At 44.9% G+C, this 20,589-nt stretch overlaps 1 protein-coding gene across 5 annotated transcripts in view; it reads left to right on the top strand.

Moving 5' to 3' along the window:
- The window catches only part of ERGIC3 (ERGIC and golgi 3), a 59,184-nt gene that overhangs the window by 33,541 nt on the left and 5,054 nt on the right, over positions 1 to 20,589 (top strand). For 3 of the 5 annotated variants that reach the window (XM_054045636.1, XM_054045637.1, XM_054045635.1), the window contains 3 exons: positions 10,685 to 10,716; positions 11,201 to 11,297; positions 13,538 to 13,602. In XM_054045636.1, coding sequence (XP_053901611.1) covers positions 10,685 to 10,716; positions 11,201 to 11,297; positions 13,538 to 13,602 — 194 coding nt within the window. Of the gene's footprint in view, positions 1 to 10,684; positions 10,717 to 11,200; positions 11,298 to 13,537; positions 13,603 to 18,160; positions 18,347 to 20,589 lie in introns of all 5 variants that reach the window. The other 2 variants (XM_054045634.1, XM_054045633.1) reach the window with 1 other exon arrangement.

Here is a 20,589-nt window from a genome sequence, read left to right as displayed (position 1 = left end):
AGTTAATAGATTTAAAGACCAGAAGAGATGATCATTGAGCCTGACCTCCTTCATACCACAAGCCAGAGAATGTGCCCCAGTGATTCCTGCATCCAGCCCACTAGCTTATGACTGAGCTAGAGCAGATCAAGAGGGTTACAAATCATGGGTTTCATTTTCAGGTGTTAAGTACAAATTGATTGATGTAGAAGTTGATTTCTTCAGAGCTAAAAATCCAAACGTTGTTGCCTGCTTGAATGACCTGGCATTCTTAGATTAGAAGCTTCATGGGGCAGGGACTGCCTTTTTGTTCTGTGCTTGTACATCGCCTAGCACAGTGCGGGCCATGCCAAGTATTCTGAGGTGCTATAGTAATACAGATAAGTAATAATAATAATAATGACGGTGCTTTACTTAGCTTCTACATTCGTTTTAAAATAATCTTATTTACGGGCAGAGGTCTCCCGCAGGATTTTGGTGGTTGTGGGGGTAGAGCTTATTGCTCTTCATAGGCGAGGTGGGAAGAATGAACCCTGCACCCTGGTTGTGGCAGCGGCCAACCTTTCGTCAGTGGAAGGCTGCTCTCTGTGCTGGATCCCAGACATCCTGGAGGAGCCAGCAGCAAGGATGATCCAACCACCCTCTGTGCCTTCTAGTGAAGAAGCGAAGGGAAGCTGAAGTCGAGAGTAGCAAGGGGCTGAAGCAATGGGGATGGTTACAATTGTGAAGGCCAGTAGGGTGTAGAGGCAAGATGGGAGGGGCAGCCCCAGCTCTCCCACCCCAAATACCCCATAGGTTGCCCATTGCCATCCCTTTGGTACCTTTGGCTAAAGTGTCCGCAGAGTGCGTAGATTCCCTCCATCACGTCACATAAACCGCTAATCCTGCTGTACATTGTATTGATCTGCAATCTCCACTATAAATAATGTTCCTATTCACCTTTAATACAGTGTTACTTGTTAGTCACCTACAACATTTCATGTTAGCCTCAAAGTGCATTTCAGTAGAGTTCTAAATACGTGGTGAATAGGCTGTGTATTGGAAACACTTTAACTATAGCAATTGGGCACACATATGTAATATTATTCAACATGGAGAGGTATACTGTATGTATAAATCATTGAGAAAGTAACATTACGATTTGGTGAGGTCTTGGATATGAGGAGGAGAAGGCAAGGGAGGGATCAAGGATGATACTAAGGTTACAAGCGTGGGTGATGGCAAGGAATATGGTATTGCTGACAGGGTAAGGAGGAAAGAACGTGTTCATTCATAGCCATGTGGAGTTTAAGGTGGTAGGACGACATCCAAGAGGATGGATTCAGGGGTCTGGGCTGGAGGTTAGAGGTCAACGATGGCTATGTCTGTGTTTGAGAAAGGGGAACGTATGTGTATTTTTAAGTACTGAGCAGAGGAATGATAGTGGAACACATGGGTTTTAATGGTATGTAGGAACAAAAGGAGAGGGCCAACTATACTGGGCACAAACCTCATCAATGAGAAATGGATTCTCATCCTCATATTGACAACTATTTACTCTGACAGTGGCTGGATCACAGAACCTCTTTGTACCTTAGTTATTCCATCTGTAAAATGATTCATCTCTGAGTAGATGAAGCTCTGTATTCCACTTAGGTGTGTGCATGCCCAGCGCACCGGAGCTGGAGAAATTTGCCTAGCAGTACCCATGGAGGGCTTAGTGGTCATAGCCCCTCCGCTGGCTACATGAGGCAGCACCGTTCTCAACATTTCTTCTTACCACCCGTGGCTGGAGTCGGAGCTCTGCGTGGTTTTAACCTCACAACCTCTCAACTAGTTTAGTTTTTTCGCTTGTTGTATATAGTTAGTAGTACGCTTAGTGTGTTAGAAAACTTGCATTCCTAGTAGCGATAACATCTGCAAGAGAATCTACAAGTTGCAGGCTCTGATGGCAGAGCCACCTTATACACAATTCTCCAAAGACAGAGTGACTTTATGACCACATCCAAAATTGTTGTGTAAACTAGTTTCTCAGTTTCATTTGAACCAGGTGATATATTTACCTGTGTTCTTTCCGAAGCCACATTCATCCCTAAAGGAGCAACGTCTTCGTCCCTTAGATATCAGGCAATGTCTAGCCTTCTGTGTGGACAGGACTAAACTGTCTCGTGCTTCATCTCGTTTGTGTCATATGCAGATCACATGAAGGGTCAAGCGGTCTCTTCACAGACAATTACAAATGTATAGCATCCTGCATCATAGAATCATAGACTATTAGAGTTGGAAGAGACCTCAGGAGGTCATCTAGTCCAACCCCCCCACTCAAAGCAGGACCAACCCCAACTAAATCATCCCAGATAGGGCTTTGTCAAGCTGGACCTTAAAAACCTCTAAGGATGGAGATTCCACCATCTCGCTAGGTAACCCAATCCAGTGCTTCATCACCCTCCTAGTGAAATAGTTTTTCCTAATATCCAACCTAGGTCTTCCCCACTGCAACTTGAGTCCATTGCTCCTTGTTCTGTCATCTGCCACCACTGAGAACAGCCTAGCTCCATCCTCTTTGGAACCCGCCCCTCCCCTTCAGGTAGTTGGAGGCTGCTATCAAATCTCCCCTCACTCTTCTGCAGACTAAATAAGCTTAGTTCCCTCAGCCTCTCCTCATAAGTCATGTGCTCCTAATAATTTTTGTTGCCCTCAGCTGGACTCTTTCCAATTTGTCCACATCCTTTCTGTAGTGGGGAGCCCAAAACTGGACGCAGTGCTCCAGATGTGGCCTCACGCAGGCCGAATAGAGGGGAATAATCACTTCCCTTGATCTACTGGCAGTGCTCCTACTAATGCAGCCCAATGTGCCATTAGCCTTCTTGGCAACAAGGGCACACTCTTGACTCATATCCAACTTCTCGTCCACTGTAATCCCCAGGTCCTTTTCTGCTTAGCCAGTCAGTCCCCAGCCTGTAGCAGTGCATGGGATTCTTCCATCCTAAGCGCAGGACTCGTCACCTGTCCTTGTTGAACCTCATCAGATTTCTTTTGGCCCAATTGTCCAATTTGTCTAGGTCACTCTGGACCCTATCTCTACCCTCCAGCATATCTACCTCTGCCCCCAGCTTAGTGTCAACCACAAACTTGCTGTGGGTGCAATCCATCCCATTGTCCAGATCATTAATGAAAATGTGGAACAAAACCAGTCCCAAGACCGACCTGCCAACTAGATATCGAGCCGTTGATCACTGCCCATTGAGCTTGATGATCTAGCCAGCTTTCTATCCACCTTATAGTCCATTCATCCAATCCATGCTTTTTTAACTTGCTGTCAAGAATACTGTGGGAGACCGTATCAAAAGCTTTGCTAAATTCAAGATATATCTAGTCCATCACTTTCCCCATATCCACAGAGCTAGTTATCTCCTTATGGAAGGCAATCAGGTTGGTCAGGCATGACTTTCCTTTGAGGAATCCATGTTGACTGTTCCTGATCACCTTCCTCTCCTCCTAGTGCTTCAAAATAGATTCCTTGAGGACTTGCTCCATGATTTTTCTGGGGATTAGGGTGAGGCTGTAGTCTGTAGTTCTCTGGGTTCTCCTCCTGCTTTTTTTACAGGTGGCACTGTATTTGCCTTTTTCCAATCGTCCGGTACCTCCACCGATCATCACAAGTTTTCAAAGATAATGGTCAGTGGCTCTGCAATCACATCAGCCAACTCCCTCAGCACCCTCGGATGCATTGCATCTGCCCCATGGACTTGTGCATTTCCAGCTTTTCTAAATAATCCTCAATCTCTTCTTTCACCACTGAGGGCTGCTCACCTCCTCCCCATACTGTGCTGCCCAGTGCAGCAGTCTGGGAGCTGACCTTGTCTGTGAAGACTGAGGCAAAAAAAAGCATTGAGTACTTCAGCTTTTTCCACATCATCTGTCACTAGGTTGCCTCCCCCATTCAGTAAGGGTCCCACACTTTCCCTGACCACCTTCTTGTTGCTAACATACTTGTAGAAACCCTTCTTGTTACCCTTCACATCCCTTGCTAGTTGCAACTCCAATTGTGCTTTGGCCTTCCTGATTATACCCCTGCATGCTCAAGCGATATTTTTATACCCCTGTCATCTGTCCAAGTTTCTACTTCTTGTCAGCTTCCTTTCTGTGTTTAAGCTCACCGAAGATTTCTCTGTTAAGCCAATCTGGTCACCTGCCATATTTGCTATTTTTTCTGCACATCAGGATGGTTTGTTCCTGTGTCCTAAATAAGGCTTCTTTAAAATACAGCCAGCTCTCCTGGACTCCTTTCCCCCTCAGATTAGCCCCCAGGGGATCCTGCCCATCAGCTCCCTGAGGGAGTCAAAGTCTGCTTTTCTGAAATCCAGGGTCTGTATTCTGCTGCTCTCCTCTTTCCTTTTGTCAGGATCCTGAACTCGACCATCTCATGGTCACTGCTGCCCGGGTTGCCACCTGCTTCTACTTCCCCTACCAATTCTTCCCTGTTTGTGAGCAGCAGGTCAAGAGGGAGCATGGCCCCTAGTTGGTTCCTCCATCACTTGCACCAGGAAGTTGTTCCCAACACTCTCCAAAAACTTCCTGGATTTTCTGTACACTGCTGTATTGCTCTCCCAGCAGATGTTAGGGTGATCAAAGTCCCCAGAAGAACCAGGGGCTATGATCTAGAAACTTCTGTTAGTTGTCCAAAGAAAGCCTCGTCTACCTCATCCTCCTGGTCTGGTGGTCTATAGCAGATGCCCACCACGACATCACCCTTGTTGCTCTTGCCTCTAAACTTAACCCAAAGACTCTCAACAGGCTTTTCTCCAGTTTCATACCGGAGCTCTGAGCAATCCTACCGCTCTCTTACATACTGTGCAACTCCTCCACTTTTTCTCTCCCACCTGTCCTTCCTGAACAGTTTATACCCATCCGTGACAGTGCTCCAGTCATGTGAGTTACCCCACCAAATCTCTGTTATTTCAGTCACATCATAGTTCGTTGACTGTGCCAGGACTTCCAATTCTTGTGTCTCATTCTCTTTGAACATGCTCCAATTTATCAATATATTTTTTGAATTCTGGGCACCAGAGTTGGACACAATATTCCAGTAGCAGTAGCACCAGTGTCAAATGTAAAGATAAAGTAACCTCTATACTCCTTCTGCAGGTTCCCCTGTTTATACATCACGGGATCACATTCGCTCTTTTGCCCACAACATCACACTGTGAGTTCATGTTCAGTTGATTATCTACCATGTTTCCCAAATCTTTTTCAGAGTTACTGCTTCCCAGGAGAGACACCCCCATCCTGCAAGTATGATCTCCGTTCTTTGTTCCTAGATGTATACATTTACATTTAGACATATTAAAACGCATAATGTTTGTTTGTGTCCAGTTTACCAAGCGATCCCGATCACTCTAAATCAGTGACCTGTCCTCTTCATTATTTACCACTCCCCCAATTATTGTCATCTTCAAACTTTGTCAGTGATGATTTTGTTTTCGTACAGGTGGCTAATAAAAGTGTTATATAGCGTAGGGCCAAGAACTGATCCCTGTGGGACCCCACTGAACACACAACCACTTGATGACAATTCCCCATTTACAATTACATTTTGAGATCTATTATCCATCTTTTAATCCATTTAATGTATGCCAGATGTCATTCTAGTTTTTTTTAGTCCAAATGTCATGCAGGATCAAGTCAAATGCCTTACAGAAGTCTTAGCATATTAGATAAATATTATTATCATTATCATCCAAACTTGTAATCTCATAATAAAAAGATACCAAGTTAATTTGACAGGATCTATTTTCCATAGGCCAAATTTGATTTGCATTAATTACATTACCCTCCTTGAATTCATTATTAATCGAGTCTGTATCAACCACTTTTCGTTGTCTTGTCTAGGATTGATTTCAGACTGACACACCATAATTACCCTGGTTATCTCATTTACCCTTTTTAAAATGGGCACATTAGCTTTCTTCCATTCTTTTGGAACTTCCTCAGTTGCTCCAAGGCTTATTGAAAGTAAACGTTAATGGTCCATCTTGCTCCTCAGCCTCTTTTAAAACTCTTGGATGCAAATTATCTGGACCTGCTGATTCAGAAATGTCTAACTTTAGTAGCTGCTGATTTAACATCTTTCACAGATACCAGTGGAATGGAAAGAGTGTTATCCTCACCATATAGTGAGACTATATCATCTGTTTTTTCCCCAAATACAGAACAGAAGTATTTATTGAACCCTTTTTCCTTTTCTGCATTATTACTGATAATTCTATGATTTCCATCTAGTAATGGACCAATACCATTGCCAGGATACTTTTTGTTTTTAATATATTTAAAAAACTCCTTGTTGTCCTTAACTCTGCTGTCCATAGATTTCTCCTTGTGTGCCTTTGCTTCCCTCATCAGTTTTCTGCAATTCCTAACTTCTGAATTATATTCATTGCTATTAATTTCCCCTTTCTTCCATTTGTTATATATTGTTTTTTAATTTTTATAGCTGCGTTGTAAGTCCTGATGGACACATTTCATGAGAGATATGCAGGAATTTAGACATAAGCTGTACCCTCACTCTGCAATCGCAGCTTGTTAGCCTAAGAGGAGAAAGCTGAAGTGGGCAACTGTTTGATTCCCTTTCATGTGGGCAAAGGCATAAATGAAGTGCATCATGCTGTTTCTGGTTGAGCAGTGCTCCCAGTAATGTGGTGTCAAAGTGTGCTGGAAACCAGGAGAGACAGAGAGAGTAGGCTTGTACTCAAGGTCTGGCAATGATAAAATTATTTCAGATCAAGTCAGATGCTGGTAACCACCCAAAGTCAGAACGCAGACAGTCTCCGCAGATATTTTTTCTTTGAGTGCTGGTCCCTATGTGTCTTCCACACATGGGTACACATGTGCGCCCTGTGCCTGAGTCCAGAAATTCTTACAAGCAGAATCTGTTGGCCCACACATGTGCACGAGGTCTCCTTGTGTTCCCAATTGAAGGTTTAAGAGCCAGGGTGGGCTGACACCTCGCCAGTTCCTTCTTACCACTGCACCTGAGTCGGAATCCTGTCTCCTTTCTTCCTTCAGCTCCTTTGTAGAACCTGTAAATATATTTAAAATAGTTTTATTCTTCTTAGCTAGTTAAAATTTATAGTACAGTAGTATAGTTTGTATAGTAAGTTTTTCCTGGCTGGGGATTCCCTCCCTGGGTCTGAGACTATGCCCAGAGTCCTGGGTTTCAAGAATTGTGTCTCTTGCCCTCACTCCTTCTGCATTAGCGACAACCATCAGCGCTGCCTCTACAGTCTGGGTGAGACATGTATTTCTGCAAAGTGCAGTATTTGTTGCTTGTTCCCACCCAGAATTTGAGAAGCTTGTGAGCGTCGCTTGAGAAAACACCTGATGGAGGATGCTGTGAGGCCCCTCTCCTATCTGGGCCAGGGAGACACCCCCCCCACCCCCCATCAGCCTCAACTGACCAGTCCTCCTCTCCCCCTTCCCAAGTCCGTCAAGGTTGGATGAGCCTTTATATGGAAACCCTAAGGAACCAGCTCTGCTGAAAAGCCCCCAGATTGGAGGGTAAAGCATTTAGAAAGAAAAATCCACCAGTTCCATCGGTCACCCCAATACCAAAATGTAAGGACCAACATCCACCAGTTCCATCCACGAGTGCGGGTCCAATTCATCATTGGTACCACTTCATTTGACCAAAGACTGCTCTGTTTCCTGGGATGCACTAGTTCCGTCAGACTTGACTGCCAGAACCCCCCAGACACCAAGATGTATCCCCCTCCCCTCCTCTCCAGCCTATCCCTTGGGAGACATTACTACACTGGAGGAGGATACTACTTTGGTGTCCCAGGAGACATTTTACCTCCAGCCCTCTGACAGGAGAGGCCCCATTGCTACCAGAGGAGCGGTTTTCAGACTTGGATGAGTCAGATGTGTTGGCTGCTCCTGTGTCTCTGCAGTGAGAGTCGCGCCTTGACAGACATTTAAGGAGTTACACTTGCTGTCCCTCCAGATATGAATTCCCCAGGGACCACTCGGGGTCCCTTGCAACCGGCTGACCCCCCTTTCTGGTCCCTACGACAAACACCTGGGTCCTTCTTAGGAATCGTGCTGCTCCTCTTCTCGCCAACCAGATCCATCGGTGTAAGAGGAGGAAGGCATTGACCCGGATCTACAGTTTGTGACGGGTATCTCGTCCTCGTCCCCGAATGAAGTAGTCACCCCTTCTTCCCTGTCTCTGCCAGACGACCATAGGTAGTACCAGGAGCTACTGCAAAGGGTTGCCAATGATCTCCAAATTCCACTGGAGAAAGTCCAGGACCCACAACATCAGCTCCTGGATGTCCTGCAACCTCAAGGACCAAATAAGGTAGCCCTCCTGGTTAATGAAGCCATTCTAGAACTGGCCAGACCCACCTACCACCCACCTCTTCCCCCATCATTTTTGGGGGAGATCTCACACTGTTCACCCACAACTGGCAGCTGATTTTGCCAGACACTTGGGTCTTGGAGATTATCCATCAGGGATACTTCATAGAGTTCCTCTCCTTTCCTCCTCACAAACCCCCTTCGGGGACCGAGAGGTGATTCTTTGGCAGAAAGCAGAATCCCTCCAACACTGACAGGCAATAGAACGCGTCTGGCTTCAGTATCACCAGTATCTTTCCCTCCTCCTTCCCCCCTACCCCCAATCAAGATTTGGCCCTCCCCAGACCTCCTAACTCAGGAGAGGGCAGAATCAAACACCCCAGTCTGGGCTCACTCCACCTCTCAGCCTGATGTTTGGATGGGCATCAGAAATAGAACATTTCTGCTCAGCTCCTGTTCAGGCTGTTCTTACCCAAAGTAGGAATGATTCAACTGGAACCTGCTACCTGGCCAAACAGAGGCTTTTCTCTGCCTGGGCACAGCACAATCAACATTCTCCAATTACAGCAAGTATTCCAGTCATCTTAGATTATCTCTTGTCCTTAAAAGCCTCGGGTCTCTCCATTAGTTTGTTGTGTGTCCACCTTGCAGCAATTGGTGCCTGCCTCCCTCTGGTAGACAGATGTTCTGTTTTCAGACACCCAACTACAGTATGGTTTATGATCAAACCTATACCTATATGGGACCTTAATTTCATTCTGTTGACACTCACCAGACCACCATTTGAACCCTTAGTGACACGCTGTATGTCTCACCTGTCCACAAAGGTTGCATTTCTAGTGGCTATCATTTTTGGCCAGAAGGGTCAGCAATCTGGGTGCCATCATGGCAGACCTTCCTTGTATGTTTTTTCACAAGGAGGTTTCTCTTCACTTACATCCTAAATTTCTCCCCAAAGTTGTTTCTGAATTCCACATCAACCAAAGTATCTCCTTAATTGCCTTTTTTCTGAAGCCCCATGCTGCTTCTCAAGAGACTTAACTCCCTTGACATCTAGCTTGCCCTGGTGTTCTGTGTGTAGAGAATCAAAGCAGTCAGAAAGTCACCAAGACTTTTTATCATCATAGCAGAAAGATCACATGGGCAATCTATATCCTCTCAAAGGATTTCTAAGTGGGTTTTGGGATGCCTCCTAGAATGCTACAGGTTAGCACACATCCCTCCCTTGGAGGTGTCATGGCTCACTCCACAAGAGCGTAAGCCGCCTCTACAGCATCCCTGCAGGAGGTCCTGATACAGGGCATTTGCAGGTGGCCATCTGGAGCTCCATCCATTCACTATACGCTACACGTTCAATCGCTGCAGATGCAGCAGTGTGATTGGCATCTTTGCTGCCGGGTTCCTCGCACCCAACTCCAGTGTGAGCGTTGCTTGTGCGTCACCCATGTATGGAATATACATAGGGACCAGCACTTGAAAAAGTAGTGGAGGTTACTTACTATAACTGGAGGCTCTTTGAGATGGGTGGTCCCTATATGTATTTCACTACCCGCCCATTATCCTCTCTGCTTTGGATCCTGTTGGATTCGAGGTAAGAAGAGGAACTGGATAGGTGTCAGCCCACACTGGCACTTATACCCTCAGTCAAGAAAATGATAAGACCTACTGAGCATGTATAGGCCAATAGACACTGCTTGTAAGATTTTCCAGACTTGGGTTCATGGCGTGCATGCATACCCAAATGCAGAATACAGATAGGGACCACACATCTCAAAGAACTTCCAGTTACAGTAAATAACCTCCATTTTTTCCACTCTGTGGGCTCAGAGCTGCAGCGGGGAAGGACAGATGAGGGCTAGCTGCTACTGGGATGTAGAGGATCTGTTTAGATGCTTCATCTGGTGGTTTTTACAGTTCTGTAGGAAAATGCTCTGTTCAGTCACTCGTGTAAAATGCGTATGAATATTATTCTGCCTTCACATTCTACGACAGTCTGAGGAGCTAAGCAAGGACCAGAGTTGGAGCTCAGCAAGTGGGCATGAACACCAGTGGAGCTCTCCTAGCCAACCTACAAACACTGAATGTTTACTTCCTAAAGACCATGGGCAAATATGATTGACGTGTCATTTAAATAAACCCCCAAGTTCAACTAACTTTCCATCCCTTCTTCTGGAGATAATTAGTTAATGTTGGGAGGGGGAATTTTAGTGTTTATCTGTCCTATGCCCTACTGCAGAGGGGAGAAATCCAGGGTGTTTTCTTAATGCTTTAGATGGCAATAGATGTGATGGGAGCTCCCTTCTGAGACAAATAAATGTCCTTGGTTCCATGGTCTGGATTGTTTTAACATGCTGTTTCTCTATTGCAGTTCATGATTTACAGAGCTTTGGACTTGATAACGTAAGTGTTGCAAGAGCATGCTTATTGACATGATGGAAAATATTATTTAAAAAGACTGGATTTCTCCTTTCTTCTTCCTTCTTAACTTCTAGCTCTTCTCTGACATTCTTTTTTTCCCTTGCCATGTGTCTAACAGCCATATAAGTGCTGTTTGAAAGGGGGCACAGAATCCCACTGTGCCCCCAGTTGCATCTGAGTTGGCTCTTCTTTGCCCTGCACCAGGAGGGAAGAGACACCTGTGCCTCAGAACCTCTCCCCAGAGGGAAGCTTCCCTGGTGGGAAGAGTGGGGGAAGTTGCTTGCACCTTGGAATTTCAGTGGGCAGGAACATTGAAATTTCCCATGGGAGGGAGAGAGGAGATGCCTACCCCTTAGAGTCTCTCACCAAAGAAAGTTGTTCATATTCTGCAAACCCCAGGGCTCTCGTCCTGTCCCTGGGTAGATGCTGTGCCAGCTGTTGGAGTGTGTCAGTGTTTCTGTTTCAGATCAATATGACGCATTATATCAAACGTCTCTCATTTGGGAGGGATTATCCAGGCCTCATCAATCCTCTGGATGGGACAGACATCACTGCACAGCAAGGTACAGCCATGTGCAGGAGAATCTCTTTCTAAACTTTTGTATCAAATAAGTGTTTCAGAACAACCTAAAGAGCTACAGCAGAGCCAGAGCAACTGGGACAGGCTGCAGGGAGAACCCTGATGGTGCTGCCTAATGGACGAGCCTTCCCACCCTAGCAAAAATGACACTTCTGCTCTCCCTGACATTTGCTCACTCATTGCTCATCAGCCACTTGGGGGTGGGGCAAATCGGCCTACAGAAATGAGTGTCTTTTTCTGGTATAGCATATGCCACTTTAAAGCACCCCCGTTTCCCTCTCGCTCCTGTCCTCCAAATTCCTCCTGCCGTGTGCACCTCCTTACAGTCCTCTATGCTCTCAAACACACATACCAGTTTCCTCTTCCTTCCAACAGCCCGTACACACTCCCCTGCCCACACAGGTGCACACACGCACACACAGTTCCCCCTCCCTCTTCCCCTCTCTGGTGAGTAGATCTGGTGCAGTGAGTAATTTTTGCCATTATTTCTGATAAATGAAAGTTCTTCTCCTTCAGAGAAATACCCAAAGAATTGTCTTCTTTCAAAATGACTGCCATCTCCCATTGTTCTCAGTGGGACTGAGGTTATAGGCTGACTTCAGTTAAGATGCCTTCTTTCAAACCGGCCAGCACCTTCCATTGCTCCCAAAGTGAAACTAACAGCAAAAGTAAGCAGCTCTTATTAGGTCTTGTCTGCACAGGAAAGTTATCCAAGTTTATACCATTATAGTTCTTCTAGTATAACTCCTCATCTGGACACTTGTATTCCACCATAAAGTACCTTTTTTTTATTTAGCATAAACCCCTTCCTGTGCAGCATAAACAAACCTGAAAAAGACACTTGTATACCAGAATAAGAGAGTCCACGCAGCAGTTATACCTGTAAACAGTATCAGTTTAAATTCTCATCTTAAGTTATTCAAAAAAATATTTCCGGTGTAAACAAGGCCTCAAATGGCTGCCTGTGTGTCAGAATGTGAAAAGGAATACTCAGCCCCATTGAGCTGGAGGCAGATAAATTCCTTTCTCAAAATGGCTACCTGAGGGCAGTGTGTAGCTTCAGTCTTATTGAGAACAGTGGGATATGGCAGCCATTTTGAAAGAGGGGAGTTTGTCATGGACTTCTCTGTAATAGAACATTATTCGTCAGCCCCTCCTGAAGGAGAAATTCTCAGTTACAGCCCACCATGAGCCACAGGTAGCTTGATGGGGCATGTGACTAAAAGCTGTGGGGAGGACTAGAAGAGCCCCCTCCTCTTTCTATCTTCCTTGCAGAATAGTTGCCTTCAGTCTTCCTGATTCCTGAGAACTTTGCCATTCACTCTCTGAGACAAAACTTGGAAAGTTCCAGCCCCAAAGGTGAATTTTCTAAACTAGCTGTGGCCTCCCTCAGAGGGGAAGGTCCCTTGAGAATCCCTCTGTGGCAAAAGACCACAATCGATGGCCTGGTTGTAGGGATTTATTTGTATTGTATTTCAAGCATCAATCCCTTGCTCTAGGTGCCTTTGACCAAAATTAAAATATGCCCTGTAAACAATTTAAAAGAAACATGTGCAATAGTCCCTTCACCCTTTAGAGATTCATTTTATCTCACCATTGCCTCAGAGAGATCTGTTCCCTTCCCTCAATCTAACCCTCACCCTAAATGCCTGGGGAAAAGAGTGAGCATGGTATCCAGGAGGGTAGCAGATCTGCGCTGTTGCAAACCAAGTTCCATGGCCAGTATCCTCTGTGGAAAATGCCCTCCCAGCAGGCCCATCTGTCTAAACTAAGGGGCCTCTAAATTAAGCAGTGATGGCATGGGGAGAGAGATCTCCTCTCAGGTAGACAAGTTCCTAACTATTTAGAGAAAATCAGCGTACTTTAACTTAGCTGCAGGTTTCTACTACCATTCTTGACTATAGCTATTCTGTGTGCCATGGCTATGTCATGGCCATGCAGCATGGCTCTACAGCATGGTTTGGCAATGCTTTTTTGTGTCTATTTTGTGTGCTGTGGTTATTCCACATTATATATACTATGGCTAGTCAGAGTTCTCCCAGCCTGTAACACATCTAAGTAATTCATCATGATGTGGCTGTCTTCTGCTGTCTGTAGTGGCTGTAGAAAGTATCTGCATTAGCATATAAAAGAGAAATTTATTAATAAGGGTCAATGAAGTTCAGAATGGGCACATCTGTCTTTTCTGGTTATTCACTGTGTCTCTTTGTCTTCTGCTGCTAGCTTCTATGATGTTTCAGTACTTCGTCAAAGTGGTCCCTACAGTCTATATGAAAGTCGATGGTGAGGTAAGCACCGTTTTTTTTTCTCTGTACACACATTGGGGATGCTGGTCTCTTTCTGCAGGCCCAACCCCAGAAACACTCCTGTGTTTATATGCTTCTGTGCTTTATTAATTTTGTTTTAAAGCGTCTCTTATCTTTGAATGTGTAAAGCCTTCTCAAACTGTGATTGGTGGAGCACTTGCTGGAGGGCACTTGTTTGCTCTTCCTTCTGACTATCCATTTATGTCCCACTCATCAATGGGGTATCTGCTTCCAGCTGCTTCTGTGGGTCTCGGGTGTCCATGGCGAAAAAGCTTGGATGGCTGTAAAAGCAGCTGGAAACAAGAAGGAGCTAGCCTCATCATTTCCATTATGTGGTGCTGCTGCTGCTACATAAAGGGAGGAGAGTGTGGGCATGGAAATGGGAGCTGCCCCCATGCTCCAGCTTCACCAGCAAGACTAGAGATGCCAATGGCACGGAGCCATGAGTTGTAGCGGAATGACTGGAAAGGGGGATGGGGGAGTGAGGAACCTGGTACCATGTCCAGTGGAAAAGAAGATCACCTTGCAGAAAAGTAGGTTCAGGTGGAGAGGTCTGAGCAGCAGGACAGCATATGTAAGGGAGAACGGGACCAAGTGGCAGAGAATCATGTGAAGGAGTAGGGGGAGAGAGAGGAGCAGGACACACAGGAGTGGTAGATGGAGTGATAAACAGGAGGAGACAGTAGAAATCACTCTTTTAAAGAAGGAACACAGTTAAAATGACCTGTATAATTTGCTGTCGTCATATTTCCATGTAAGCAATTGTTATTAGCTTTCATATGATACTCAGACAGATATTATTGCAGTAGCATGTAAATGCCACAAGAATATTGTGCAATAATGAATGGAATTGAAGTGGGGACGGAGGGAATCCATGAGACGAGACCTGTTGAGTGAGATGCGGTCCTCCCTGTGAAAAGACTTTTAAGAACCCCTGGCATACCCCTAAAGCACTCTATAGCCAGGTTACAAGGGAACCAAGTAAAATACAGTGTATTCCCACAGAAATGAAAGCTTACAGCGGGGGGGGGGTCATTTGAAGGCTGCAGACCTTGTCAGGCCTCAAGTGGCCTCTCTGGACATAGCCCTCTGCCCTTTAAAACAGTAGACCGTGCCAGATGCCAAACTGTGTATTGTTGTGATTGTGGCAGGGAGTCCCAGATGTGTGTGGCCTGGTTCTTAATTTAGATGTCTCCCTTACTCCTGTGCCTGCTGCACTTTATTCAACAGGCCATTGTTCTCTGGTTGAATAAACCTAATCTTGCTTTCCTGTCACTTTCCTTAAAGCAGGCCCCACCATCAACTTCTTCTTTCAGTGTTACATGCCCTCCTCCCAGCTTCACTTGTGTTCACAGGAGAAATGAAATGGCAGGGCCAAGACTTTGGAATTAGAGGGCAAGGAAGTCATGCAGAGAATCAAGCCCAAGTCACATGACTGATCAGAAATGAAGTTCAGATGGTAACTGCATCATTCGTTTTCACAACGTCATATAAAAAATGGGTGCAGCCTCATCTGGATACCATGTGCAGTACTGGTTACCCCATCTTACACAGAGTATTGCACAATTAGATAAGAATGATTTGGAGCCTGGAAAACTCTTCCTATGAAGAGAGATTGGAAAGAGTGTTTCCCTGAGAAAGATGATGCATAATACAGGACAAGATACATGGTCTAGGAAAGTTGGCTCAGGAGCTTCTGTTCTCTGTGACTGATAACACAAGAACAAAGGGACATTCAATGAATTTTAAAAATGGGAAATTCAGAACTGATAAAAGGGAATACTTTTTCACACAATGAGTAATTAGACCGAGGAACACATTGCACAGGAAGTTGTTGAGGTCAAGAACGTGGCAAGATTCAAAAAGGGATTATGTCTACATTTATGTGGATACCAAGAATATCCAGGGTTAGAATAATTAATGCTAGCAAAAAGTTTGGAAGAGATACTGAACCTTAGTGTGATGTTATGGGGTCACCCAGGCCAGTAAGAGGTTTCTGTCCTGTATCCTTGGCTGTCTTGTGGCTATGAAGCTTTGGTCCAGAGCTCTGACCCAAGCAGCCTGCCAGCAGTCCACAAACCTCATCCTGGCTCTGACCAACCTGGTTACTCCTTGCAGGCTGACCTTAGTACCTTTCCAGCCCTGAATTTTCCCCCAAATAATCCTCCCTCAGAATCCAGTCCAGGGGATCCTCACAGAGATAGTGCTAGGTTTGCTGCCTTTACAGAGACAGTCAAACTCCAAGCTGTCAACTTTCTAGAAGCACACACTTACACAGCACTGATGATTTATAATGAAAGCAAAATAAGTTTATTAACAAAAGAAACTGGATTAAGTGATACCAAATAGAGGATAATGGTAGAGATGGTTACAAGCAAATAAAAGTGAAACCAGACATCTAGAAGTCTAAAATTTAATCTAGCAAGATAGTCTTTGTTAAGGGTAACCAGATGTCCCGATTTTATAGGGACAGTCCCGATTTTTGGGTCTTTTTCTTATATAGGCTCCTATTACCCCCCACCCCCGTTCCGATTTTTCACACTTGCTGTCTGGTCACCCTAGTCTTTGTTCAAGATGTTTTTTCTCTCCCCCGGGTCTCCTTTACAGCTTTTACTGGCCAGCCAGGCCAGGACCCATCACAGAGATCAGATAGCTGGTTTCTTTGTCTCCTAAGGTGAAGGAACAAGGTGGAGTCTCTCTCTGTTCTTTGTATCCCTAATGGGACGGTCTTTGTCTTACTAGTCAGGAAGGTCTCCTGGGGATTCAGTCTCCATGCTAGTTCTGTCTCTCTAAAGTTCAGAATCAGGATAATCCCTGCTGGTTTAGCTTGATGGCTTTGTTTACAGCTAACATGTAAATTGAGGTAAACCCACATTTCTGTGTCTAGGACAGACCTGTCCATCACCTTTACCTAGGCTAAGCTGTCTTGTCTTAAACAAATTTTAATAACATAATACTGAGGGAATTCAGAACTTCATATATAGCATTAACACATATATTTTACAATGATATTAATAACAAGTATGTTAAATTCAAAGAACAACAAACCAATCCTGAAAGCAAAATGATTGAAAGGTTAGTGCTTCAAAGGTAGAACAATAAACACAAAGATGTAAATATGAAGAGCACCTCAGAAAACTTCCGCTCCAAACTAAGAGGAGATATCTTCAGTAGGGCTATCAATTAATCGCAGTTAACTCACGCAATTAACTCAAAATTAACGCGATTCAAAAAAATTAATAGTGACTAATTGCAGTTTTAATTGCACTATTAAACAATAGAATACCAACTGAAATGTATTAAATATTAATATTAAATGTTTTTTTATATTTTCAAATATATTGATTTCAGTTACAATGCAGAATACAAAATGTACAGCGCTCACTTTATATTATTTTTTTATTACAAATATTTGCACTCTAAAAATGATAAATAGTATTTTTCAGTTCACCTCAGACAAGTACTGTAGTGCGATTCTTTATTGTGAAAGTACAACTTACAAATGTAGATTTTTTTTGTTATATATCTGCATTCAAAAACAAAACACTGTAAAATTTTAGAGTCTACAAGTCCACTTAGTCCTACTTCTTCTTCAGCCAGTTGCTAAGAGAAACAAGTTTGTTTACATTTATGGGAGATAATGCTGCCCACTTCTTATTTACAATGTCACCGCGCAATTTAATTTTTTTAGTCATGCAACAGCCCTAATCTTCAGAGAACCAGAATTAGCAGGTGAGTAATTATCTTGTATCTAAAAATACCTTGTGTAGAAATACTCACTGCTGCTCAAAGGCACCATGCCTACAGAGCTCTACACGACCAGGAGCTAACCAATCAGGGAGAGCGCCTCTGCTAGGATAGAGTCAGGTGTCTTGATTCTGATTGATATCTGAGGCCAGATAGTTAGTTTCAGTGGATAAAGAAGACATAGAGAATTCTAGAACCCTAGGCGTAGAAGGGACCGCAAGGGTCATCTAGTCTAATCCCTGCCAAGATGCAGGATTTGTTGTGTCTAAACCATCCAAGACAGATGTTCTCCAGCCTCCCTTTGAAAACCTCCAGTGAAGGAGCTTCCACAACCTCCCAGTCTGTTCCATTGTCCTACTGTTCTTACAATTAGGAAGTTTTTCCTGAGACTTAATCTAAATCTGCTATGCTGTAGTTTGAACCCATTGCCTCTCATCCTGCCATCTGTGGCAAGAAAGAACAATTTTTCTCCTTTTTTATGTCAGTCTTTCAAGTATTTGACAACCGCCATCATGTGCCTCCATAATCTTCTTTTTTCCAAACTAAACATACCCAGTTCCTTCAGCCTTTGCTCGTATTGCTTGCATTCCATCCCTTTGATCATCTTTGTCGCTCACCTCTGGATCCTTCCCCATTTCTCTACATTCTTTCTATACAGCGGTGACCAAAATTGGACACAGTATCCTGCAACACCTAATCAGCGCTGAGTAGAGCAGTACTGTCTCCTCCCATGACTTGCATGCTATACCTCTGTTAATTCAACCCTAAATTGCATTTGCTTCTTTTGCAACAGCATCACATTGCTGACTCATCAGTGTGGTCTCTTCTCAGCACCATGAGCAGGAGTCTGGCAACTTGTTCAGTGAGTGGTAAAGAGTCTAATTCTGATGTTCTCAACTGGAAGTTCCAGAGACCACTCATCATCAGGATCAGTCTCAGATCCGCTCTGGCTGTCTGTAGTCCTGTTCTCTTCTGCCAGGTAACCGGAAATGTCTTGTAGGACATAGTCTACGGATGTGGGAGTGGGCTTTCTGACACAGGAGTTGCCACCTCTTGCTTTCTTGCTTGGTTATGTAAAAACACAGCGGTTTGAATGTCTGTATGAATCAGGCTCACTTCCTGGGATACCAGGTCTCCAAGGACCTTCAAGCATACAGGACTGTTCCTATCTCTTGCGGCTCTTTCTGGAGAGTCCAAGTCCCCGGTGAGGATTCCTCTGCATGAGCTCCTTAGTCAGGTGGGACACATCTATGATCCTTACAGTTTGAGTGGGAGAGACTTGGAAATCTCTTTCAATGTCACATTGTCACTGAACTGCCACCAAATCAGCGAGATTGTTCATTTCCCAGGTGTAATGCAAGAGTCCCTGGGAGGCTTGCTTCTGCTGGGATCTCAGCATCCACTATGATGTTGTGTTGCTAGTGCCATAGGTACTATTAATACAGGTGCAGCCGTGAAACCAAATAATCAAAGCATGGTCCAAGCTGTCTCTTGCTGGCTCTCATATAGCCTTTCTGCCAGACTAGCAATGTCCTGGATCTCATCATGGTGTGGATAAGCTTTGAGTTGAGCTGCGTTGAGCAGGGCTCCTACATGACCCTGGTGTCTGCTGGGGAGAAGATGGGAATTGGGTAGTTTATCATGAACACTGGTGAATCCAGCACCCTGATGCTGAACACGGATTGATCTTTCAACTGCTTCCAGTGACTTGTCATTGATCAGTCAATCATCCAAGTAGGGGAATGTATACACTCCCAGCCTGTACTGGTACCATCAAGCCTTTCATGAAAACCCATTGTGCCAATGCCAGGCCAGAAATTAGTGTGGTAGAGCTGTTTCCGTAGGACACATCCAAGATCCTTCTCATGCTTGGGAAGTACCCCTATGTGCATGGAAGTATCTGCAAGCTCCAGAGCACATAGCATCCTTCCAGAAGAGGCATGATGGCTCTCAGAGTGACAGTCCTGAGTATTTCCTTTTTCAGGTCCCTGATATCTAGGATGGGCTGGCTGGAGCCCTCTTGTCTGACTATCAGGAAGTATCTGGAGTAATCCCTCTCCCTGTTTCACCCAGGGTCTGTGGCTTTCTTTGCCAGGAAGGAGTGGATACCCTGCAGTATCTTTGCCTCATGTAGAGGACCCCAAGTGTGTTCTTAGGGAAAGGTGTGGAGCATTTTCAGAAAACCTGATCTTGTACCCCATGAGCAACGCTAAGGACACAGTTGTCCAAAGTGATGTAGGCCAGTGAGGAAGAAATGCTCCCATTCTGCCTCCACCAGGCAGGTTCTGGCAGGCTACAGAAATTACCAGAGCTTCAGATTTTCGTTGGATTTTGATGCTTATTGGAAGGAAACGTAGGATGCTTTGGCTTCTCTTGTTGATTTTGGAATTGCGCTCCTGAGCCTGCGGAGTACTGAGCCCCTTGGAATGTGGCCTTTGATGTGAAAACCAACTTTACTTGGAATTTCTTCCTTTCCTTCCTTGTGGGAAGGGCCCCTGGGATGAGAGAGAGATCTGAGAGAACACAGAGTAGCCTTTAATGCCTTTGCTCTCAATAGAGAGGTCTTCATCTGTTCCCCACAGAGGTTCTCTCAGGTAAGAGGGACTGCAGCCTTTTTGCATCTCCTGGTTGAACCTGGAGCCTCAGATAGTGACTCTGAGGTAGCCAGTGAAGTAGAGGTCCCCCAAACCTGTTGCCAGACTAGGTCTGTGCCTTCATACACAATCTTTCTGAGCTCCTGATACTTATCCCGGTGAAGAGACTTGTCCCTTTTCCGCAGCTCTACCTGCTCTTTATCCAGAAGGGCCATAATGCAAAGTGTTTCTGCAATGGAGTGGAAACACTTCTTCCAAATAAGCCACAGTGCTGAAGCTCCCAGTGCTGGTGTGCTTTGCTGGTACAGTGGCCACGCTTCCTTTTGGCGGTGTGGGAAGTGAGGGATGCTGTCAAGGGCATCCTGGGGCAATATGTGCTTTTTCTCAAGCAACTTCAAACAGGGATTAGGGTGAGGAGGGTGCCACATCTTCATTAGCTGGTCCAAAAGAGGGTGCAAAGGCACAGCACCTTTATTAGACAGAGGCTCCAGGGGTCTGTCCACTCTGGCCCGTGAGATTGTTGGAGCCGGGGAACTCAAAGCTGGCTGACTTAGCCTGCTCTTTTAGAGATAAAATTGGATCCTCACGTTGAGTTGTTATTCTTCCGTTCCTGTGAATTGGACAGACA

Source organism: Malaclemys terrapin, chromosome 12 (genome assembly GCF_027887155.1).
Source record: "Malaclemys terrapin pileata isolate rMalTer1 chromosome 12, rMalTer1.hap1, whole genome shotgun sequence".
Taxonomy (NCBI): domain Eukaryota; kingdom Metazoa; phylum Chordata; order Testudines; family Emydidae; genus Malaclemys; species Malaclemys terrapin.
Note: the sequence above shows the minus strand (reverse complement) of the source record. Positions and strands in the feature narration are given on the sequence as shown.